A 24,422-nucleotide genomic window follows, 5' to 3' on the forward strand; every position below is an offset into this window, starting at 1 on the left:
TTCAGACGGACAGGATCAAGGCAGTGGGTGCGGACGGGACATCCTACAACACAGGGCCGTGGGAGGGCGTCATGGCCTGCCTGGAGAAGGGTCTCGGGCGCGCTCTTCAGCGCATAGTGTGCCTGTTGCACTCAAATGAGCTGCCTTTGAAGCGCCTTGTCCGTGAATTCGACGGCCCTACCAGCGGCCCACAAAGCTGGACAGGACCGATCGGGAGGCTGCTGCAGACCGCGGAGAAGATGCCGGTGAAAAAATTCAAGCTGATCGACGCGGTGCTGCCTGATGTAGACAAGAAGAACCTCAGCTGGGAGCAACGATATCTCTACGATATCAGCCTCGCCCTGATCACCGGCACATTCCCTGCAGACCTGGCAGCCCGCAGTCCGGGAGAACTCCACCAAGCCCGCTGGGTGACCACGGCGAGCAGGTTGCTGCGAGTGTATGCGGCCTACTCGCGCCCGTTCGCCGCGCTCGCCCACCTGGCCAACTTCATCGTGCGGGTCTACGTTCCGAGCTGGTTTGGGATCAAGAGGGAACCCAGCGTCACCCGGGGACCGCACCACCTGCTTCGCATCGTCAAGTCATCGCGGTTCCTGCCCAAGAAGATGCAAACGGTGGTGCAAGAATCCATCTCAATCAATGGTTTTTTTGCCCATCCGGAGAATCTCCTTCTGAGCATGGCCGTGGACGAGCGGCCTGAAGTGCGGGACCTGGCCCTGCGCCGTATCCTGGCTGCGCGGGAGTCTGCTACCAACACCTTGAGGCCCTTCATCGTGCCCGAAATAAACTTCGGCGCGGAAGAGTACTTCGACCTCGTGGACTGGGAGAAGGTCGTCATCACGGCACCGCCCCTGCTGGCCGACATCGGCGATGACCAGCTGACCGCAGACATCAGCGGCGGTCAGCTGGCTGTCCAAGCTCTGCCCTGCCACACGCAGGCTGTAGAGCGCTTCATCAGGGAAGTCACCATAGCTGCCGAGAAGGTCGTCGGAGAGGACCGGCGCGACGGCCACGTCAGAACGAAGATCAAGAGCAGGAAAAGCATGCCCAAGTTCAAAACCAAGGCACAATTTAACACTCCTCAAAATTAGGTTTAAGTTTTAATCGCCAAGCCCGGGAGGGTGGGCGGGTGGGGCTCGACGTGCAGGCACCTCCTCGTGGTGGGCCCTGGGTAGGTAAAGCAATCTTGCTTGCCGAGCTAAGACCTGCACATTCGCTAACAAGCCCTACAGAGCGCTAAAAGGGGGGCTTTTGGCAAAGTTTCGAAAAAAATGGAAAATTTTCGCAAAGTTGTCCGGCTTCGTGGTGCCCTCCACGAGGCCGCCGTCGGCGCCCTGGAGCTGGGCTACCTTCTCCCCTCCCCCTACCTCCATTTCATGCACATTGGTCACCTTGGGGAGGTCTCTGGCGGTCAGTGGAGTACGAAAAAGATGAAAAAACAGCAATATTTTCCTAAAAATTTGTATTGTTTGAGGCCTGGGCGCCGAATGAAGGGGCTCACTTAGGTTCTAAGTAGACATTATTTTACTCATTAGTGTTGGTGAACGGAATCCAGGCCCCAAACCGCCAATCAAAGCTTTACAGGAAGAAAAAACCAATAAAAAAGCCAAAAATGCGATTTTTGCCGCTTTTTGACATAAAACGGCCGGTGGGGTGATGAAGCCTATGTCTGATCGCAAAACCTGAAACATTTCTGGAATCAGCGTTAAAAAACGAACATTTTATGACTGGTCGAAAAGCCGAGATCGAAAGTCGCCTCCCAACGCTGGCCCCTAGCGATCGGCACACTCTAAATGTTGTACAGTGAAGATTCTCCATATTATGGTGAAAATGTTCCATATTATGGTGGTGCAGCTGACTTCGTAACATACCATTGAGAATTTACTGTACCTTATAGATATTTTGACGGATTTCGTTGGTATTACGGAGAAAATCGGCACCATACACGCTAAAACTTTTTTCGAAAAGCCCCGCCGAAAATTCGGCGTAAATAGCCTTCTTCGGCGGACAACTGTCGCGCCGCGTCTAAGTTCGGTGGAATCACCCGCCGAACGCCGCCGAACGCCGACGCGACGTCCGCCGAAGCTCGGTGGGAGTGCCCGGGCCCATGAGGCCCCGTTGTGCTTCGACGGCCTTCCGCCGAACGGCTTGCCGTCCATGTTCGACGCTCCTTCGTCAAATCAAATCTAATTGGGATTTTATGTAACAGGGCACGGAATATACTAGCAAGGCAACGTCAAATTTCACGTAGAATGTTATTTTAGAGTCAGTTGTGTAAATTGTCGAAGGATGTTCCAGTTCCAAGCGGATATGCAGCTCAGAGCTAGGTTATGTCAGCCGTGACGTGCGCCTCGCGCCGTGCTTCGACGGCAAACCCCTGTCGCGATTCACGCCGTATTTTCGGCGGTATTCCTTCGAAGGTTCGAGAAAAGTTTTAGCGTGTATTATGTTGGCGCAGCCTTTCACCGTTTTGCTGAGCAGGCCTGCGCGCCGCTCAGTGGGCCAGAAGACCGGCGCAGCGGCCAAAACTCTAGACGCGTTTTTAGCTCCAGACTCGCTAAATGGGACTCGAAACGCTCGTGTGACCCTTCCGATGGATTGCTCTCCGAACGAGGAATCCATTGGTGGGGTCACACGTTCGTTTTGAGTCCTGTTTAGCGACTCTGGAGCTCAAAACGCGTCTAGAGTTTTGGCCGCTGCGCCGGTCTTCTGGCCCACTGTGCGCCGCTGCCTTGCGGGTCGGCCTACGCTGCAGGCGCCGCCCTCCTCCCGCCCCCTTCGCATTATCCTCCATAAAACGCAGAAAATGCGCCGAGCCCCAGGCAGGCTCTCATACCTAGCGTTTGCGCGCATGCATCGCGAAAAAAAATAATTACGACCCCCTGGGCCTGGTGGCCCTGGTGCGAGGCTAGACCGGCGAAGGTGCGTCGCGAAGCCGTGCTCGGGATAAGTGGGGCGAAATTGCGGCTTGCACGGCGGAGGGGCGGCCGGCTAGCCTCGCACCAGGGCCCGGGCACCTCCCCCACCCCCTGCTGGCCCGATTCCGGGGACGGGGAGCCGTGCGCGGATAGTGAAATAAGAGAAGTCAAAAAATAAAATGGAAAAAGAGTGTGAGCGTGGTCTGAGACGCCACCGCGGCGCTGGGACACTCCTACTTCTAGTCCTCCAATCAGGCTAATTCCGATTCCCCCCGCTGGGGCCCACCGTGCCCACCGCGCCCCCGCCAGCCCCATGGCGGCCTCCGTGGCCCCGTGGCCGTGCCGCCCATACTAAAATAAGTCTCGATATCTGTCCTCACAAAAGCCTTGTCATAATTAGGTCAACCTACAACACAGACTGATGAGTGGGGGCTCCGGGCGGAGGGGAGGGGGAGGGGAGGGGGAGGGGCAAAGGGGAGGGGGAGAGGTCGAACACGAGGTGGCCGGTCAGTGGTCCGGGACACGGCCGGGCCGTCATCAATGAAGATGGATGTGGCAGCATCTATATATACGGCAACACTGTTGCAACGCCAAGCGCAGCCGAGCGGTTCCGAAGAGTCGCTCTGTCTCTCTCGCACCCGAACGGCACGGCCCCGTGAGTGCGGCAGAGACAGGGCGACGAAACGACTGTTGTTCGGAAACAGTCCGCTGCCAACACTTTACTGCAGTGGCGCGGCGCGAGGTTCGACGCCGCCCCACCCCGTCAGTGTTACGCGGCTGGAGGCTGGACGCTCTGGCACCTTTCTGCTCTGCGACTGAGCAATCTCCGCGGAATGCAATTACTGTAATTCCTAATTACCGCGACGCGGGATGATAGCCTCCGCATTCCGCGCACCGCGAGGAACGTGCACGACGACGCACAGTGGGCCAGAGGACCGGTGGAGGCGGTCATAATCCCGGACGCGTTTTGAGCTCTGAGTCGCTAAATGGGACTCAAAGCGAACGAGTGACCCCACCAATGGATTGCTCTCCGAACGAGGAATCCATTGGTGGGGTCACACGTTCGGTTCCAGTCCTGTTTGGCGCCTCTGGAACTCACACTGAGAATCCAAACGCTATGAGTATAGCGTCAATTGGTGCAATGCAAAAGCATTGCACATGAAGTGCAATGCCTCCCATTTCCCATGCATTAGCATAGGGCCTTTTCGGGAAGCATTGCACCAAAGGTGCAATATGGCTGTGGCATTGCACGTATGGTGCGATATCACAGCGCATTGCACCATACGTGCTATACTCATAGCGTTTGGAATCTCAGTGCAAAAAGCGTCTAGAGTTTTAGCCGCCTGCGCCGGCCTTCTGACCCTTTATGCGACGCACCACCCGTTCGGCAGGTGACCTTCCACTGTCCTAATTTAACACTGCTGCAACCTGGAAACTTTTGCCTATTGAAGACCTTAGTTTAAAAAGTTTCCACGATGGGTCAGGGTTGAAAGGGTAGCATACCTCTGCGATAAGACAGGTGTTGTCCAGTGGCTGATCCAGAGGTGGCCTTGATGGAGGGGCTAAGTGACACTCTGTGTCCAGTTACAGGGACAAATTAATGCTTTTCCCTACCTTTCAAGCGGCCATCTGTAGGGTAAGGTTATCAAACATGGATCACATTTTAAATAATCTTCTCTATATCGAAATTAAGTATGGGTTGACTACTATTTTTGAATCTTATGTTGATGTTTACCTCACTGGTCGTATGGCTACCAAAAATGGTACCTCTAGCTCGAATACTTTGGAAGTTGTGAGGACAAGAAAATATGGCTATTTTTGCTAAGGTTAGGTTAGGGTGGTCCAATCATGGATCACCCCACCAGCGTTTGGACACAAAGCAAGGTATGCATTCAGTAGTCCCAAAATATCAAAGTGGTTCGTCTAAAGTGCACGATGAAAAATTTTGAAGTGACTGCGGTGATTGCTTGGCCCAGAATCAGGGGTGCAAAAATCACCTTTTTAAACGTCATTTTTCCATCGATTTTCGGGGGCCTGTTTTAGGTGTCTTTCTAAACGCAACCCTGCAGAGTAGAGAGACGCAGTTGCAAACTTGTCAGATTCACATCGAACAGTCAAAGGGTCAGTCTAAGCAAGGAAAGACAGAAATTTAGAATCTGGCCACCTGGTCTTTAGATATAGACCCCCAAACAGAAATGGTCCATGTTTGGTACCCCGATCCATGTTCGGCACTTTACCCTAGGTGCCTGGGTGAGAGGGGGGGAGGGGGTAAAAACACCCACCCCCATCGTTACATCCGCGCCTGGTGTTGTCGGATCATCCATACGGTGCCCCTGCCTCCGCCTGGCTCGCTCTTCACTCTCGCCTCAGGGAGCCTCCATAAAACACGAGGCCCTTCGGGTTGGCCTGGTCACGCCTAGGCGCGCCTCGACCACGCCCCGGTCGCGGTCCCCATCTTAAATACATGGCGCGGTCTAGGCAGGCAAGGCAGGTCACGCAGAAGGGAGGCCGTCAAATATTGGCCCAAAATCCGTCACGTCGCGCGCAGAGCGCGTCTTCCTCGCGTCGCTCTCTTTTGTTTTTGTTTGTTTTTTTCCCTTCTGTTTTCCTCTTCTTTTTCGTCAGTTTGTCTTCGATTTTCTCGCGAATTCCTTATTCTGCGCGATTATCACATTCCATATATTGGTTCAACTGACGCTGCACTGTCGCATGTCTGCCCGTCTGTCTGTTTGTCCGTCTGTCTGTCTGTCCGTCTGTCTGTCTGTCCGTCTGTCTGTCTGTCCGTCTGTCTGTCTGTCCGTCCGTCCGTGCGTCCGTGTTTGCCGCTGCCGACCCGCGCCCCTCCCTTCCTGTTGCGTAAGACTCGCCCCGTCACCCGGCGCCCCCTCCCCCTCGCCCCTCTCCCACTCGTCTATCACACTCCCTCATGCGTTTGCCCCAGCATGCAAAAGTGGATTGATGGTAAGGGGTTTCCTTCCCCGCCCCCTTTTTTTTGTCGGGGAAAAGAGTCGAGGTTTGCCTTCGTGGCCTTCGGTCTCCTCTTCACAGGACGGGGGAGGGAAGGGGCCAAATTGTGTTCAGCAGGGCTGAAATCTGAAATATCACGTCCGAATCGATAGTGGTGTGGGTGAAGTATGGCTCGTTTCTCTGGTCCGGCCGCGCCCCGCCCCGCCCCGCCCCGCCCCGCCCCGCCCCGCCCCGCCCCGCCCCGCCCCGCCCCGCCCCGCCCCGGCCCGCCCCGCCCAGCGCAGCGCCCCGGCCAGGCCGCGCCGCGCAGAGAGAGAGATCCGCCGCTGTTTCAATCTTTCGCCGACAATCCGACAATCCCCGTTACGACGCGTTTCGCCCATTTCTCAGCATCGCACCAGGCAGCAGGGGCAGTGCGGGCGGCGCGCTCGGCCGCCGGTTTTACGGCGTTATCCATCCACGCATCAGGCCGTCTCACCTCGGTGACCTCCACGCCTGGGCGGCGCGGTGACCGCAACCTCCTCGACGCCCCCACCTACCTCGGTCGACAACCATCGCAGTCGCCACCACCGCAGCGTTCACCACCTCAGTGTTCGCCTTTCAGGGCGGATCCAGAATAGATCTAACCAAAGGGTAGGGTGAAGTGGCGTTCATTGCGTACTTGCAGGGGAAAATCGTACTTTTTTGCCTAGTTACAAGGGCAAGCAAGTGTTTCCATTTGTCTATCTTTCAGGCTGCAGTGAGGAGGAATGGTTCCCACCAAATCCGCTCTTGCATACCTCACTGACCACCGCTTCAGTGACCACCACTTCCATGACCACCACTTCCGCGACCACCACTTCCGTGACCACCATTCCGTGACCACCACTTCCGTGACCGCCACTTCCGTGACCACCACTTTCCTGGCCGCCACTTCCGTGATCGCCACTTCCGTGACCACCCCTTCAGTGATCACCACTTCCGTGACCATCACTTCAGTGACCGCCACTTCCGTGATCGCCACTTCCGAGACCGTCACTTCCGTGACCACCACTTCAGTGACCACCACTTCCGTGACCGCCACTTCCGTGACCGCCAGTTCTGTGACCGCCTTCCGTGACCACCACTTCCGTGACCATCACTTCCGTGACCGCCACTTCCGTGACCGCCACTTCCGTGACCACCACTTCCGTGACCACCACTTCATCCGGAAGACTCCCACTGCACCTGGGCGTCGTTCCATTCTCCGCAGGTGGCGGCCCACCTCGTCTTTGAAATAATTTTAAACTGGCGACAGGAGCACCCGAGTGCCGACTGCATCATTTCCTTTGTGCGCGTCGGTCCGTCGGTCCGCGGCGTTCGGCCCAGCATGGAATGGGGGCCGGGCTCGGGCCCATCCAGCCTTTTTGTGTTCTCTTTCAGCGCGCAAAGCACCCCATTGGCCGTGCCCTCGCCGCCTCCCTCCAGGCCGAGCTCCAGCAGACCGACTCCGAGAGTCGCTTTCGTCGCCCTGTCTCTCTCGCACTCGGACGGGACGCCCCACGAGTGCGAGCGAGACAGCGACGGAAACGGCTCACCGTCTGCAGAACGCCTCGCCTCCACCGCGGTCGTTTACCACGGAGGTATCGAGGATCAGCCAGACGCCCTGCAAACACGGCCGGAGAGCGTCTTTCCGAAAACCGCTTCCGTCGCTCTGTCTCTCTCGCACTCGTGGGGACTTTGGTGTAGGTGTGAGAGAGACAGTGACCACCAAACGCGATGCGGATGTGGAACGAGGGGTGAATCACGAGGGGTGAATCACTAATGTACTCATGTGTACAAATTTGTCCGTACTCAGTGTACTCGCAAGTTTAAAAAGGGCGAAATTCTCTAGTTTTTCGACCGATTTGACGTTAAGTGCCGTTAAAAACACTAAATAAAGCCTTAAAACGTTTTAAATTGTGAACTTTATGAGTAAACCAAGGTGTACTCACCCGTACTCATGTACTCATGTGTACACCAGAACGCTGAGTGATTCACCCCTCGATGTGGAATCAGTCTGGTAGCCCGGCAGAGCGATTCAGAACGTCGCTTTTGGTGTCTCTCTCGCACTCACGGGCGTTCCGCGGGGGTGCGACAGAGACAGAGCGAGTAAACGACTTCGGCATCGCTCGGCCGGGCTGCGGGGCTGACACGCCGCACCGCCTTGTGTGTCTGTGCGGGGCGTTCCAAGTAAGTTACAAAGCCTCGCGATGAGAGGGGGGAGGGGGCGGTGGAAGGGGCAGGGCTAATATCAAATTGTCGAAACTCTCCACTCCACAGGCGCTGCCACTCGCACCAAGGATCCCCTCCCTCTGGATCCGCCGCTCGCCTTGCCCCACTCCGGCATTGCTACTCAGCTGATGGCTGGATTTTCAGCGCGCAAAAGTTTTGGTGAAATGTGGTTGCCGTTGCGAGCGAGCTGCGAGGAGGAGACCGGAGAGAGAGAGAGAGAGAGAGAGAGAGAGAGAGAGAGAGAGAGAGAGAGAGAGAGAGAGAGAGAGAGAGAGAGAGAGAGAGAGAGAGAGAGAGAGCGGGGTGGCGGCAGAGGAGACAGCAGGGCGGTGCGATGGGCCTGGCTTTAGGTAAAAGAAAGTGCCCTGACGACTCTCCAAGTCGGCCCGCCACGCTCTCCCCAGGCTCTGCCAGGCTCCTCTCTTTTCTCGGCTATAGCTGGGGAATTAGTCAAGCGTTTCGCTCCGGCGAGGTAGGCGGCGATGACGGGGACATTTCATTTTCTGTCTTTTCGCGTTTCATTCTCTCCTCACGTCCCAGTGCTCGTAGAAAAAACGAGAACGGCATCCTGTGCAGAATTTCTCATCACGAAACGCGAAGATGACGGTCTGTGTTGTGTGCGATGCGTAAGCATTGCCATCTTTCCTCCTTTTTCTGGCGTTTGTTTTGGCGGTTCGAAAGGCGGCGCTGTGGGGAGGCCAGAAGGGCATGACTTGTGGTAGCGCCAATCCTCCAGTCCATCCCTCTTCCTCTTCGCCCCACCGCGCCCCGCCGCCCCAGCCTTGGCCGGAGCAGCGGCAGCGGAAAATGGGCCAAAGTCGATCGGGGAAAGGTCATCGCGGAGCTGCAGTCCGAGGCCTCATCCTCACCAAGTCAGGCCAGCAAATGCTCCACGAAAAAGACGTTCCAAGAGGGGCTTTCCTTTTTTGGCGGCAAACTTGCTGGTCGCTGTCATTGAAAGCTGTTCGCAGGGCATGCAGGTGCGGACACAGGGAGTTGGAGGAGAAGGGGCGAGGGGGCTGCTGAAGCTAGACGATCGCGTAAAAGGTAGGCAAAGGGGCATACGTCTCCTAGAGAAGTGCCGCCCCTCCCCAAAGGCCGACCCCGGATCCGCCACTGGCCTGGGGGCAGGCCCTGCCCGCTGTCTGCCGTCCGCTTGCTGACCCTTCACTTCCCGCATGATTGAGGGGCAGGGTGACGCAGGCCCGACCGCTTCAAGACCACTAACAACCTCGGAGGCCAAAAAAACAACAAAAAAGCGCCGGGGGAAAAAGAAAATCGTTTGTCGATTGTTTTCCTTGTGGTGGACGTGGTCCGGACGGCCGGAGGCCAAGAGCCGACAGAGCAAGGCGGGGCGGGGCGGGGCGGGGCGGGGCGGGGCGGGGCGGAGCGGGGCGGGGCGGGGCGGGGCGGGGCGGGGAGCGGCAGGAAAAGAGCTGCCGTTGTTAGCGGAACCCTTTCTGACCGTTTCAGGACCGCCACAGCGACCTCCTCAGACCCGCGCGACGCCACGCCGCCGTCGTCGCCTCACTCGCCCCAATCTGTTTGACAGCCCCTTAGTGCCCTCCGCCCGCCCACTCCAACGGCCCAGCGGGGCCCAGCGGGGCCCCCTCCCCTGGCCCAGCCTGCGCGGCCCTTCCGCGACACCCGCTCGCCCCGCCCCGCCCCGCTCCGCCCCACCCCGCCCCGCCCCGGGACAGCAGTCGACAAAGCGGGCCAAGTTAATGCATTGTATCGCAGATGGCCCGCCCTTAATGAACACCGACAAGGGCACCAAGGGCGCCGTGTTGCTGCGGGTGCGAGAGAGACAGAGAGAGGCGCGGTCTCGTGGACGCCGCCCAGAGGCTGTCGCGGGCTGTCGCGGGCAGTCGCCCCGCGGCTCGCGTGGTGAACAAAAATGTCGAATTTCGAGTCGCACGATTCCGTTTTCGAGACTCTCCGTTGCCGAGTCGGTGCCACTCAAAATCGAAAACAGATGTCAGGTTTGCGACAGCGTCGTCTGAAACGATCCGCACCAGACGCAGGCCGGCTGCCACGTTCGGAACGAGGGTTTGGTCAGAGCTCCTGTTGGCGCCGCGCGCGGCAAGGCGGGGGAAACCGTTTGGGCCAATTTGCTGGGCCAGTGGACGCGATATATTCATGGCCCGTTTTTCCACTTCCGGGGCTCCGCTTCCGAAATTCGCCGCCCCGAAGGACCGACGGGTCCCGAGCGGAAGAGAGGGTCCCTTGCAGTGTTGGCACTGCCACGGCACTGTCGCGGCACTGTCGCACTGCCGCGCCGATCGCGTGGCGGCCACGGCGGCCGGGCCTTCAAGGCCTTCAAGGCCGCGCCGGAAGGGGCGCACTCACGCGCAGCGCGCAGCCTGGCCGTGCCCCGCGCCCCCACTGCACCAGTAAATGTCAGGAATGTACCAGTGGCGGATCCAGAGTCGGCCCAGGGGGGGGGGCAAAGTAGCACTTTTTGCTTACTTACAGGGGCAAATTGGTGCTTTTTGCCTACCTTTCAGGCGGCTACACTGAGATAACAAATGTGGTCAATTCCGCATAAGCTGATGCGGAGTCAGCGATTGTCCATTTGCCCCCCCCCCCTGGATCCGCGCTTGGAATGTACGAAAAAAATGGAAAGTGGAAAAATGTCGCCGGAAGAGCTTTTGTAAGTTCACGAAGATTCTTGGTAATTTACAACGAAACAATAGTGAATTCACGAAGCAATCTTTGTAAATTTACCAATAGTCTAAATTTGCAAAAATCCTCGTCAGTATTCGACGGGCTGGCAACTTTTCTCCAGAGGTCCGTCCCTTCCTCGATTAACCATTTTATTTCTTGCAGTGCCGTGCTCCCCTCGCACTCTAGAGCGGCGCGGTGCGAAGTGAACGCGTCGCGGGCAAGAAGCGGGGCGGCGACATCGCGGCCCCAAATAAACTTCAACAACTCGTGGCGACGGGCGCGACTTTCTTGGCAGCAGGTACGCCCCCGCCACACCCCGCCCCAGCCCACCCCACCCCCGGCCGTGGGTACCGAGCGGCGTCAAGTCATAACTCAAGCGGCCCCCACTGCCTTGTTGCGGGCCCTCCGGGCAAGCCTCCGGGCCCCTCGGGGTGACGATGCACACGTCGCCAGCCCCGCCAGCCCCACCAGCGTCCCCGGCCCCCGTTCGCAAATTACGTGACGAGGAGGGCGTCGCGGTGAAGGGCACCACGCTGCCGTTGCTCTGTCTTTCTCGCACCTACAGGGGACGCCCCGTGACGGCGAGAGAGACAGAGCGACCCGCTGCAACCCACTTCCAGAACGGCCACTGGCGCCGCTGTGCTCCGGGCCGCTCCGGCAGCAGCCTAACGAAATTTCACACTTGGACCGTTCCGCAAGACGTGCCGGGACAAGGCAGACAAAGCGTAATTGCAGCGAGCGGCCAATAAAACGAGTGGCCTGGTTCCGGCGTTCCACCTTCCAGACACGGCCTTCCAGAGCGCAGCCTTCCAGAGCGCAGCCTTCCAGAGCGCAGCCTTCCAGAGCACAGCCTTCCAGAGCGCAGCCTTCCAGAGCGCAGCCTTCCAGAGCACAGCCTTCCAGAGCGCAGCCTTCCAGAGCACAGCCTTCCAGAGCGCAGCCTTCCAGAGCGCAGCCTTCCAGAGCACAGCCTTCCAGAGCGCAGCCTTCCAGAGCACAGCCTTCCAGAGCACAGCCTTCCAGAGCACAGCCTTCCAGAGCACAGCCCTCCAGCTTCCACAGCCTTCCAGCCACCCAACCTTCCAGCGCCGCAATCAGTGCAGAAACAACACGGCGCAAACAAAGAGGAGCATAACACGTGGCCAGCCAAGCGGCAGCGCGGCCGGCAGGGTCTGAATCTCGGTCTGAATGGTCGGCCGCGCCCCGCGCCGCCTCGCGGACTCCACCGGTGCCCACGGGCCTGAAGGCCTACAGGGACGCCCACAGGGACGCCCACAGGGACGCCCACTGGGAGGCTTACTACAGAGCCCAAGGGCCCACTTGGTCTAGAGGAACTACGCAGTACGGCGATTTACGCGACAATGTACTGTGGCAACGCACTGACACGGGCACATATGGCCCAAGTCTGCAGAAGAGCCCACGGCCCCCCAGCACCCACTATCCCGACAGGGCGCAGGGCTACAGGCCCACCGAGAGCCACAGGGTCCACAGGGCCTACAGGGTCTCCAGTGCCCACGAGCGCACGAGGGCCCCAGCATGCTGCCGGCAGGCGGCGCGACTCCCCAACGGGGCTAATTCAGAGCGCGCGCCCTCCCCTAAATCACGTTTCGGGCTCCGGGCCGCCGACGCCCCCCGGGTTGCATTTTCGAGCCGCCGGCGGCGCGCGGCAGCGGCACAGTGTGGGCACAATCGGTCTGGTCTAACACCGCAATTAGGGTCTCCGCGAGGGAGGGGCCCAAGGGGCGGTGGAAGGGGGAGACAAGGGAGGCGGCTTGTTTGGCTTCTTGCTGTGAGGGCCGCGCCGGCCGCGCACTGCGTGTGTACCTGTTGTCCGGCAGCCCCATGTGGTGGTGATGGTGATGGTGGTGCCGACGCGTGCCGTCGTCTTCGCAGCGGCAGTGCATCACGCACAGGATCACGGCGGTCACCACTGTCAGCACGAACGGGATGGCGAAGTAGTGCACGATGACGGCCACCTGGTCGTCCCGCGCGTAGTGCGACAGCACCACGGACCGGTTGACGCGCGAGTAGTAGCAGGGGAACGAGGCGCCCTCGTAGCCGAACGCCTCGGAGAAGTTGCCGCACGTGACGTCGGGCGGGTAGCCGCAGCCCTTGATGTTGACCAGCAGCACGGCCTCCTCCGTGAAGTTGCTCTCCTCGGGCGGCGTGGGCGGCGGCGGCGTGGTGGGGGGCGGCGGCGTGGTCGTGGTGATGGGCCGCGCCCCCCAGCGACGGTGCCGCGGCGCCGGCGACGGCGTTAACGGCGGCGCCGAGGCTGAGGTCGCGGACACCCTCGGCCAGGTGGTGGACGGCGGCGGCGTCGGCGATGGCGTGACGCTGCTGGCGACGGGCGCGCCGGTCGCGGCGGCGCTGGTGGTCGACGGCGGCCAGGACGGCGACGGCGGCCAGAGGGTCGTGGCGTTGGGCTGCTCGTACGGCGCCGTCGTATACGACACGTAGATGTGGGTGCACTTGTACATGTCGGACGTGCAGCCCTCGCGGCACGAGCTCCACGTGCAGTTGAAGATGCCGGTCAGGTCCTCGCGGCGCGTCGTCACGCACGTGACCGGCACGTCCACGAAGTGGTGCGTGAGCGTGGAGATGGCCGGGTCCACGTACAGCGGCACGAGGAACAGCAGGGAGGAGCCGGCCGACATGGCGGTGAGCGCGAGCACGGCCGTGGCGTAGAACCACACGCGCTGCCGCCAGGTCCGCTTCACCTTGACGGGGCGCCGCGGCTTGGCGAGCTCGAGGAGCTTCTTCTTGCGGAGCTCCGCCTGCTGGTCGAGGAGCAGCTCGGAGCTGCTGCTCCTCATGGCTCCGGCCCGGTGCGGCCTCGGGGCCGGCAAGCATCATCAGCACATCGGCCAGGGCCGGGCCAGGCCTGCGGGGCCCTCGGCACTGCTCGGCACTGCGTGCCACACACACTCGGCGACGCGCTTCACTCACTCGCTCGGCACGCTCACGTTCCCGGCGCGAAGGCTGCGGCGGCGCGGAGGGCAGCACGCCATGAAGCCCTCCTTGCCCAGCCTAGCCCGCCCAGCCCAGCCGCGCCGAGCCGAACACAGGGCTGACTGAACTGGCTGCCTGGACTGGGCGCGCCTCGCCGCGCCCCGCCCGCCGCCATCCCCACCACCACCGCCACCCCCCAGGCCTGGAGTCCCAGCAAGCCCCCACCGGGGCCCACCAGGCAGGCCCCACCAGGCGGGCCCACCAGGCCCCACCCAAGCAGCCTTGAGGGGCGCCCCACCACACACGCCCACACACCTACGCCGTGCCGCGCCGCGCCGGGCTGCCCACCAGGTGCATCGTGCATTGAAATTCAGGGCGGCTCGCGAGCGTCCGCTTCATTTTGCAGCGCTGCCGACGGTTTGGCCGATTGGAGTGGCGGTATTTACCTGGCGGGGCTTCGGGCGTGGCGTGGCGCGGCGTGGCGTGGCGTGGTGCGGCGCGGCCAGCTGCGGCCAAAGTCATTTGCGGGAAACGCGCTGAAGCGCGGGGTGGGCCCGTGGGCCCGGCCGGCCCGGCCCGGTGAGCCCCGTGGAGTGTGGCCCCGGGGAGCGCCTGATGGGTAGGCAGCCCCGCGGCCTCACTGCGGCTGTGTCCGGCGGGCGGCCTGCCCGCACGGCGCCCCGCTCGGCCACCGCGCGCCGACAGGGCCGACAGGGCCGACAGGGTCCGCGTTATGGCGATCCCAATCTTTCCCTTTCCAGGAAAAAACCACAGAGGAAACAATCTCCTGCAAAAAAACAGAAAGATTTCAACCGTAACCGCTTGCTCTGCACATGGCTCAGCTGGCACATGGCCACTTGTAGCTCGGGCGTCGTTTGAAGATGTATACTCAGGAAGATCGCTATGCACTCTCAAGTTTCCACTGCACGGTCAGAAAGTTCTGAAAAAAATCTCCTTCAACGAACGTTAATGAAAGCAGATGATCCGTCGCGTTTCACAACTGCTGTGATAGCCGAGAAGTTGGAGACGTGGGATCGAGTTACCGCAGGCCGGCGTTCGAATACCAGCGTCACAAAAGTTTTTTCGACTTGCTATCCTAAGGGGTGTGGTTCGAGGCCATCAGAGCGGAGCCGTGTGCAACAGGCCCACATGCCGGAGGTTTCGACTCCTAACAAATATTTCCATTGAATTTTACTGCCTCACCAAGTGCGATTTAAACCCGTGAACGTGAGCCCACTCCGAGCATGGGACGTGGTGGTCCAAGGAGTAGAGGCGTCGGTTCCCAGTGCTTGAGTCGGCGGTTCGACTCCCCCAACTTCTTGTGAAATTTTGACCGGGTCGGTCGAATCCTGTTGCTTCAAGAACCCACCTCACGCCGCATTCACATCACGGGCTGTGGTGGCCGAGAGCGTAAAGTCGTGTGATCCCGGTGGCGGGGTCCGGGTATCGATTCTCATAATTTCATTACATTTTTCGACTGCCTTCCTCCCACTGCAACTCAAACCCATCGTCCAACACTCGGCCAGACGTACAGCGTGATAGCGTAGTGGTCAGAGTCACATTCACCTGGCCACTCCGCTGTGGGTGTCTAAAAAGCAATCCGCTTCGGCGGGTTGACCTCGGCACTGGAGCGATGGAGTATTTGATCCATCAATCCAGACCACCCGGTGTGTGGTTGCGGGTGGTCCTTGATTCGTCGGGGAGGCGATGATAAGTCCTTTGAAACTGGCCTAAAACGCTGTATGTTCGGTACGGGAGCGCCGGACAGGGGGGGTACCATGGGGTACACAACCAACCCTACGAAAACAAGGAGCTCCCACCAAACCTCTTCTCTGTCTGAGTCTCTCTCTGTCTCTCTGTCGTCTCACTCTACGTCCCACCCCTCAAAGAGCTTCGTACTGGGTGCTCTCACACTACTGCCTGAGCTTTGGGGTCCTACTGGGTCCCCCGGCGAACGCTTGGGTCGCTGACGGGATTAACCCCAGGTACCTGATAGCACCGGTTCCCATCCCGAACACCGAAGTAAAGCAGGAGGCCTCCCCATTAAGACTGGGGAGGGGGTGTAGAGTTCAAATTTTTTTTTCTTTTCCCTTTCAAATTTCTCGGTTAATACTTCGATAAGAATAATGGAGGATTGTCAAAGATTGTTGACGTCACGGGTGGAGCCTCCGTGTCTAATACATTTCTCATGGCACACCGGCCCAGCCGGCGAGGGGTGAATCACTAGTGTACTCATGTGTACAAATTTGCCCGTACTCAGTGTACTCTCAAGTTTAATAAGGGTGAAATTCTGTACTTTTTCGCTTGATTTGGCGTTGGGTGTCGTTTAAAACGCTAAATAAAGCCCGTGGGCGTTTACAAGTGCAAAATTTGTGAGCAAAGCAAGGTGTACTCACCCGTACTCATGTACTCATGTGTACACCAGAACGCTGAGTCATTCACCCCTCGCCAGCCGGTCATCGCTTCGACCTGCATACACATCGTGGTTGTAGAATCGGCTCATCATCAACTAATGACGTCATGTCGATTAATAGTCAATTACCGTACGTCCAACTCCCCATCGCCGTGTACGAGAGAGTTTCGCATATTACAAGCAGTGTAATATATTGTAATAGTAAGGGGTAATATCAGCGATGTAGTGGTAAAAAAAAGGTTTGGGAGCGCTCCCGTGCGGGAGCGCTTCAATGGGAGCGCTCCCATTGGCCTCAATAGGCCTCAATAGGTAAGGGTAAGGGTAAGGGTTACCGTAATATAGAGGTAAAATTGTGGTTATATGCAAGAAGTATATGGTTAGGTTTCAGCGTCCTCGGCGTCGTCAGCGACCTCCAGTGTCATCGGCGACCTCAGCATCACCGACGTTCTCGGCGTCGTCGTCGGCGTCGTCGGCGTCTGCATCGTCGGCGACCGCTCGTGCTCGGCGTCCTCAGCGTCCTCGACGTCGTCTTCGTCTTTGGTGTCTTCGGCGTCGTCGGCGTCCTCGCCGTTGTCGTTGCCTGTCTTTCCCAATTTTCAATTTATGCTCCGATGGTCTCGAGCCGCTCTCCAGCGAGTCGGCGAGTCGCCGCCAGTGGCGTGGCGCCGCGTGGCGCGGCTGCGGCGTGAGCGCCGTGAGCGTCGTCGGTGCGACGGAGATGCCGGCCGTTGTGCAGCCGCGGGTGTGACGAGGACGGGGCTGAGCCGCCCTGAGCCGCGAGGAGGAAAGGCGGGGGTTGGGGCGGGGTGGGGCGGGACGGGGCGGGGCGGGGCGGGGTGGGGCGGGGCGGGGCGGGGCGGGGCGGGGTGGGGCGGGGCGGGGCGGGGCGGGGCGGGGCGGGGTGGGGCGCGGCGCGGCGGGCCGTGGGAGCGACTGCCTGTGCCCGATAGGTTCATTGTGCGGAAGGAGGGAATGGTGACCTAATTACGTTTTAGGACTTTGCGCGTAAATCTTCCTCGGCCCGGACTTGCCTCGACGCCGCTCGACGCCCCGCCTCAGCCGAACACGTGTACAGTGCATGGGCACGCCACCTCGACGCGGCGATGGCCAGCAGGCTGAACAGTGCTTTCGTCACAGAGCGCGCTGTGCTGTATCGCCCCTGAGGAGACAGCAAAGAGCGCCATGGGGCAACGAGAGCAAACATATTGCCTGGTATTGCATGCTAAAGGTTGGCAAACCTTTCGACACTGACGCATAGTGGCAGTTTTGCCTATTGGTGCACTACAAAACTCACTGTGTACTTAGTATACATCTATAGGAGTGTACTTGCCAAGTACACATCTATAGCTGTATACTTGCCCAAGTATACTCCTATAGATGTGTACTTGGAAAGTATACTCCTATAGATGTGTACTTGGCAAGTACACTCCTATAGATGTATACTGAGTGCACAGTGGATTTTGTAGTGTGAGGCAACACTGAGCCCACAAATGGGCTAGAGAAGGGAGGGAAAGGTTATCATTATTCTTCGACAGCGGGGCCGCTTTTCCTCTCGACAGAATGATTCTTGGCTCGTCGCAGTCGACTTCCTCTCCGGCATCCAGCCCGGCGCACGCAGCGCGGCATGGCGCGGCATGGCGCGGCACCCCGACGGGTCGGTCGGCCGGCCGGGCGAGGCGAGGCGAGGCGAGGCGAGGCGAGGCGAGGCGGGCGTCAAGGCGCATACCTCGCATTTCTGCACCACTCGCCGGCCACGTCCTTCCGCTACTCGCACAAAAAGAGAGTGAAAAATTTAAAAATAATTTTAGAAAACGTTTTTTAAGAGTTGGTTAACAGAAAATTTAGTTGGCTGAGTATGTCGCTGCACGAAAACAACGTATGAAGTCAGCAGGCCTCATATTTCTCCCACGGACATTCAACATTGTTGGACGAATTAATGAACGTAAGTCGAAGGAAGTTTTTGCCTTTTGTTCAGGTCTAGATTTTTCTGCGGGAGCGGCGCCAGCGCTTCGCTTCGCCAATTTCTCACGTCTCTAAAAGTTGACTCATTACTTGCGCGCGCGCCGCTCGAAGAGCTTGCCTGTTGTCACTGCCGCGGTGAGACGGGCCGCGGAACGAGCGATTTGACGTAACAAAATAATTAAACAGCGGCGAGTCACGAGAGGAGACGAGGCTCTGCTGCAGTGCGCTGCCACGCCGGCCACGCCGGCCACGCCCAGCAGAGCGATTCCGAGATAGCGTCGCTCTGTCTCACTCGCACTCATTTCCGCGAAGACGCGAAAGACAGAGATAGAGCGGCGAGACGCGGTGCGAAATCAGCCTGCAGCCCCACGCCCCGCCACGCCCCGCCACGCCCAGTCCCATGCGTGCTCCGATCCACTGGCTGCCGTAATTACGGCCAGACAGCAAAACCACCGGCCAACTTTCTGCGCGGGGCGGGGCGGGGCGGGGCGGGGCGGGGCGGGGCGGGGCGGGGTGCGGCGGCCAGGGCCCCACTGTTCTGTAGGCTTGTTCGGGGTTGCCACCCGTCTTACCGCGAGGAGCGAGTAAAATCTCTCAGACCGAAAAGGCAGGTATTGCCGGGTATGATAAGTTGACGTTCACGCAAAAATGTCGTCTTTTGAACCAAGAAAATAAACTTGCGATAAGAGAATTTACTTAAAACATTCGAGTAAATTCCTCTATTGCTGTATGATTAGATTAAGCTGGTTCAAGAAACGCCTCTTTATGACTTCTCGGTGCAGGTCCAGACGATCCAGACACGAAAAAGGATAGAGGGAAAGTCGTCCTTTTGCCTACAAACTGGTGGAATGTGACCCCTCTGGACACGTGCCCGAAATATGTGTCCTCAAGAAACACTTTAATCACTAAAGTGTGCGTTTCGAAACAAACTGGAGGCCCTAAAAAAATGGTGCATATGCTCGGGTACTCTCCTTCAGGATGCAGTGATAAACATTGACAGCACGAAAATTTTGGAGGTCTGGGACTCGAACGTCGTTCCCGGAGGCTGACTCCTCGTGTCTGCAGTCTGCGGTCGGCAGAACAGCCCGTGAAGCAGGAAGCCGCGTTGGAGTCTCGGCGAGTCTCGGAGCGCCTGTGAAGTCTGGGGTAGGCAGCCGCGCGGCCGGGCCGTCCGGGGCGTCGGGCGGGCTGGCCTACCCTCGAGTCTGCAGGCGCGCGGCCGCGGCCCGCCGAGTGAGCGGCCTCCAACTTGCGCGAGCCATCCCTCAACTCCGGCGTGGCACAGTGGGCCAGAAGACCGGCGCAGCGGCCAAAACTCGAGACGCGTTTTGAGCTCCAGACTCGCTAAATGGGACTCGAAACGCTCGTGTGACCCCACCGATGGGTTGCTCTCCGAATGAGGAATCCATTGGTGGGGTCACACGTTCGTTTTGAGTCCTGTTTAGCGACTCTGGAGCTCAAAACGCGTCTAGAGTTTTGGCCGCTGCGCCGGTCTTCTGACCCACTGTGCGTGGGGCACTGTAAAAGCCAGTGTGGGATGTCGGTGAGACGTACAATGCCGCATTTGGTCACGTCAGCGACTCACTGAGGTGCACTTTTTGGTGCGGGTAAATTTCTCCACTAAGATGGCAAAATTACTCTTTCAAATTGTTAAAGAAAGGGTGGGTTGGAGGAACATAAGGGCAAATTTAACCAGCCGACACGCGGCTAAATGAAACCCTCATTTTTTGCAGTGAAGGTGAGGGGGGGGGGCAATCAAATGAACTATGAACGGCGCCTCACCCGGTTCTTCTGACAGAGCGGCAAGGACTGCACGAAAATGGGATCATCCCCATCGGCTTCGACGAACCTCCCGCCTCGGAACTAGAAAAAAGAAACACCCAGTGTCACATTGAAAATAAGAAAACCGGAAATGGAAACGACGTGCCATTGGCGCTGGCCACACCTTGGCCGGACAGGGCATGGCCTGCAGCCTCGGTGGTGCCTCGGCCAAGGCTTGCCGTGGCGTGGCGACGTGGCGTGGCACGCGGCACGGGGTGCAGTCAGGGGTGCTTGAGGGAGGTGGGGGTATCTCTTAAGTCGGGACTGCGGATCAATGCCCCCAAGGGCGGAGAGCGACAACACCCCTCCCTCCCCTCCCCCCTCCCCCAGCGCCGGACCGCACGCCGGCCGAGACTGACTGGGCGTCAAATGGGGCCGTGGCAACGAACAGGTACTGCGCGGCGCGGCGTCCTCCGGGAGTGTTTCCGGGAACACGCGGGGGAGTGCCCGGAGCCCGATGACCCTTCGCGGCGTTGTTTCGTCGCTGTCTCTGTCGCACTCGTGGGACGTCCCGTCGTCGGGGTGCACCCTTACCAAAACGAAAGTACGAAAGGAGTGTGGATCCTGGAGGATATTAGTGTGCATCGGTGTGCCACGGTGCTAATTCAGTAGGCCCTAGTGCGTCCTTCGAACTTTCCTTCCTACAGTAGGTGTGCCAAAAGTATGACCAAGGTGGAACTGTGCGACATTGGTGTGTCCAGTGCGAATCTGGTCCACCTCAGATCGCACTTCGCACTATTCGCACTTTCCTCACACCACTTCGCATTGGTTGAGTTGGAAGCACGCCTCTAACTTATACCAGTTCAAAATAAGCGAAATTGAACAGTCAAGTTTCTTCCCATTATTTTCTAGTTGTTTAAGATTTGCGAAATAGTTGAAACTTTGAAATGATTGCCTCAAATTTCTTCTTTGATGAAAGTATCATATTCAAGCTAAAATTAACCGATCTAATGTTTGTAGTCTGAATTTCGGAACTAATAACCTTGTTACATATTAAACAAGTGAACTTAAAATAAAATGAACATGAGTCAAGGCAGCAAGAGTCGAAATGTCAAGGCAATGATAGAAAGCGGCAAGTTGTGTGTGGCAGCGCAGCGGCAGCGTCAGTCACCGGGCCGCTGGCCGGAGAGAGATACGGCTTCCCGCTCCACTGCCTCGCACAGCGAAGCCGTGGTGTAATGGATAAGGGGCAATGGCAGTGATCAAAAAGACTGTGTTCGAGGCCCGTCTCGGCGACCTTTTTTGGCGGTGGTCGCACTTAGTTCGCACCAAAGTCGCACCAGGTGGAGGGCGGAAATCGATGCGAAAAATGAAACCTTTTCCTATCAACTTCGCACTGCCGAACCAGTGCGAAAGAAGGTTGATAAGAGTGCGACCGGACTCACTAAAATCTCACTTCCAATTTTGGTAAGGGCAAGAGAGAGAGAGAGAGAGAGAGAGAGAGGGGGGGGGGGAAGGAGAGAGAGAGGGAGGGAGGGAGAGAGAGGGAGGGAGGGAGAGAGAGTGAGAGAGAGAGAGAGCGAGAGAGAGCGACAAAACGCTCAGCTCTAGGCTGGCGGCGTGTGTTGATTTTGATTGCTTCGCTGGTAAAACCAAGGGTAACACCGAAGCCTGTTGTACGCTTCATTGAAGCGGCTGAAGACCTTCCGCCCTTCTTGAAACGTATGTACAAGTACGCTTCAAGGCAATGTCTCCCATGCATCTAGACAGAACACCATCATGCCAGGAACGGTGACATCACGTTGAAACGAATGTGACAAGATGTCACGTTCTTTGCATTGTGTCACATTCGTTTGAGCGCGAATAAGCTAATTTATGGCTGATTCATATCCTTACGAACGTGACACAATGCTCAAAGGAACGTGACATTCCTTTCACTGTGATGTCACGTTTCTGGAATGAGAGTGAAGGGGCGAAGCGCACGTTGGCTTCGAGAAGGACGCACAAGGCTCAATGAAAGGTGCTACGTTATCCGCTTTAGTTTTACCAGTGTCGCTATTTGCACTGCTTGCACTGCTTGCACTGCTTGCAGGGTGACACCACACGGGTGGCACTACTCCTGCCTCGCCCGGCTGCCGGATGGATTAGAACGGTGCTTCCGGTGGCTGCAGCCCTTGTTTTCGCTGCGGTCGCCGCTCTGTCCCACCTGCACCAGGAGGGTGCTGGCTGGCTGCACGGCGGGGCTGGCGGGGCTGGCGGCACTCTTCAAAGCACACCAAAGCGCGCGCGCAAACGGTTGGCCTCGCCACGCCAGCCGGCGCCCCTTTACTTCTCTCCCCTGTAATGCCCCCTCCCTTCCCCTCCCCCCCCCCCTTCCCCCTCTCGCCCTCGGGGCGCGGCCCTCCAATTAGTGTGAATAAATAAGTAGCCGCCTCTCTTTGCGGGGCGATTTGACGGCCATGCCGCCTTTTCGACTGCTTTTGTCCTCGTCGCGCCACCGGGTCGGCGCCGAGCAGGCGGAGCAGGCCGTCTTTGTCTACCTCTCGCGCCTTTTGCTTCCTTCCGGCCAACCCAAGGCCAACCCAAGGCCAACCTCGGGCCAGTGGCGGATCCAGAGCCGGCCCGAGGAAGTACCACATTTTGTCGACTTAAATAGGATCGGTATGGCTTTTGTTGCCCACCTTTTTAGTGGCCATGGGGCTGTCAATCCGAAGGTCAATCCGTGCTGGACTGACTCTGAGTCCCTCTAGTCCGCGCCTGTCTCCTCCGCCAACGGCGGGTCATGGTCAGTCTAGCTCCGGGCGTGCCGTTACAGCCGGTTACAGCGCACTCTTTAGGTGCGAGAGAGACAGAGCGACGAAACGCAGTTCGGAATATCATTCTCTCGCTGCGAATGGAAACGCGTGCTTGGGCCGCGATTACGACGCCAAAAGCCGAAAGTCGTTGTCCGCCAGATTGCGAGTACCCTGCTTAATGACGCCCCCTCACCGAGGCGGCCGAGGCAGGCCGAGGTCGCCAAACTTCCTGGAGAGTGAAAATTACGCCGCAATAAGACAGACGAGCGAAGCTTAGGCTGCGCGAGACCATGGTGAGACTGGTGAGACTGATGAGACGCGAGACACCCGGCCCGACCCGGACCGCCCCGTCCGCCCCGCCGCCGCCGGCATAGCGGCGAAAAATGGCGATAAAAGAAACTTGTACCGAGCAGAATCGGGGCGGCGGGGGCGGCAGGGGCGGCGGGGGCGAGCATTCTTTTTGTTCCTGTCCCGCCGAGCCGCCGTGGTGGCATTCATGAAGACCCCCTCCCTCTCCCTCACTTCTTTTCTCGGACCGGGGTGGAAATCTCTCTTCTCTTTTTTGTCTTTTCTCTTCTTCTTCATTTTTTTTTGCCTTGCCGCCGCCTCTTTTACCTTTTCCGGCCACGCCACGCCACGCGTGAGCCGAGCCGTCACGGCGGACCGGCCCCGCAAAAGCGAAATCAGGGAGGCTTTATTTGCCTGGCATCCTCGTCGCCACGGAACACCGCATTCGTCTTTTGTGCACTTGGGCGCGACTAGGCTCGACCTGCCAGCCAGCCCGTGCCTCGCCGCCGCGCCGCGAAAAGGGGGCAACCCCCACAAAGTACCTCGCTGCCCCCCCCCCCCCCCCCCCCGCCACGTAGTTTGGTGAGCTTTTTATTGCGACACAGGAAATGTCAGGGGTGTCGGCTCAACGCCCCCTACCCCCATACCCTTTCCCTGACTCGCCCCTGCCGTGCCCTCTCAACGCAACCCTTTAAAGCCCAGACCACGGGAAAGGGCGAGGGACGGGGGGAGTATGAACCACAACTGGAGTAAGCGCAGAGTGCACCCCCGCCAGCCAGGCTGAAGCCTTCAAATGCAGTTTCAGTGCGGTGGACTGATTCCGGGAGGTCGTTTTCTTCGCTCTGTCTCTCCCCCACCTAAAGGGCGCGCCTCGGAGTGCGAGAGAGACAAAACGACTCTCGGAATCAGTCTACTGGTGCTTTTATTACCGCAGAGACACTCGCCAGGTCCGTGCCCTCTGTGCCCGTAGCGGCCTGTAGCCTTCGCAGCCGTCGTAGCCTTCCCAGGGTCAACACTCAACATAAAACAGACTTTGTTCAAATAGACGACCCATTTTTCATGAAAAATGGATGTTCTTGTTAATTATAAATCAGGCACGGGCTCGAAAAAGAACTCTCCGGCGGGGAATCGAACCCCGGTCTCCCGCGTGACAGGCGGGGATACTGACCACTATACTACCGAAGATTGGTGAGAAAGGGCGTGGAAATAACAGTACATCTACAGTTGCTTAGTAGCAGGCGGTGCCGGCGGACATGACAGTGAGCTTGGCGCGAGAATTCAAATGGCGTCGATCAGCCAATGCTGTACTGTTCTTTATTGTTTTGGCCTGTTAAAGGTATTTTCTGCTTAGGAGTCATTAAAACTATTGTGAAACCTTCCTCTCTTGTGTTCAGTTTTTGTTTTGTTTGTTAAAAACCAATGGACTTAGTGAGTAGACATGTCTCCTGCGGATAGAGACCTCTACCT

General features: G+C 58.4%; 1 protein-coding gene and 1 non-coding gene across 2 annotated transcripts in view; both read right to left on the reverse strand.

Moving 5' to 3' along the window:
- The window catches only part of LOC117652708 (protein tipE), a 72,537-nt gene extending 58,937 nt beyond the window's left edge, over window positions 1-13,600 (reverse strand). Inside the window, exons 1-2 of the mRNA XM_034397801.1 lie at window positions 13,236-13,600; window positions 12,609-12,965 (exon numbers count right to left, since the gene is read on the reverse strand). Of these exons, the coding sequence (XP_034253692.1) occupies window positions 12,609-12,965; window positions 13,236-13,600 (722 nt within the window). The remainder of the gene's footprint in view (window positions 1-12,608; window positions 12,966-13,235) is intronic.
- A 10,468-nt stretch (window positions 13,601-24,068) lies between these two features.
- Window positions 24,069-24,140, reverse strand: Trnad-guc. Its single transcript has one exon. It is a non-coding gene; the product is annotated as a tRNA-Asp (tRNA).
- Between the last annotated feature and the right edge of the window lie 282 nt (window positions 24,141-24,422).

The sequence above is a fragment of the Thrips palmi genome, unplaced genomic scaffold (assembly GCF_012932325.1).
Source record: "Thrips palmi isolate BJ-2018 unplaced genomic scaffold, TpBJ-2018v1 HiC_scaffold_7, whole genome shotgun sequence".
In the NCBI taxonomy this organism is placed as follows: domain Eukaryota; kingdom Metazoa; phylum Arthropoda; class Insecta; order Thysanoptera; family Thripidae; genus Thrips; species Thrips palmi.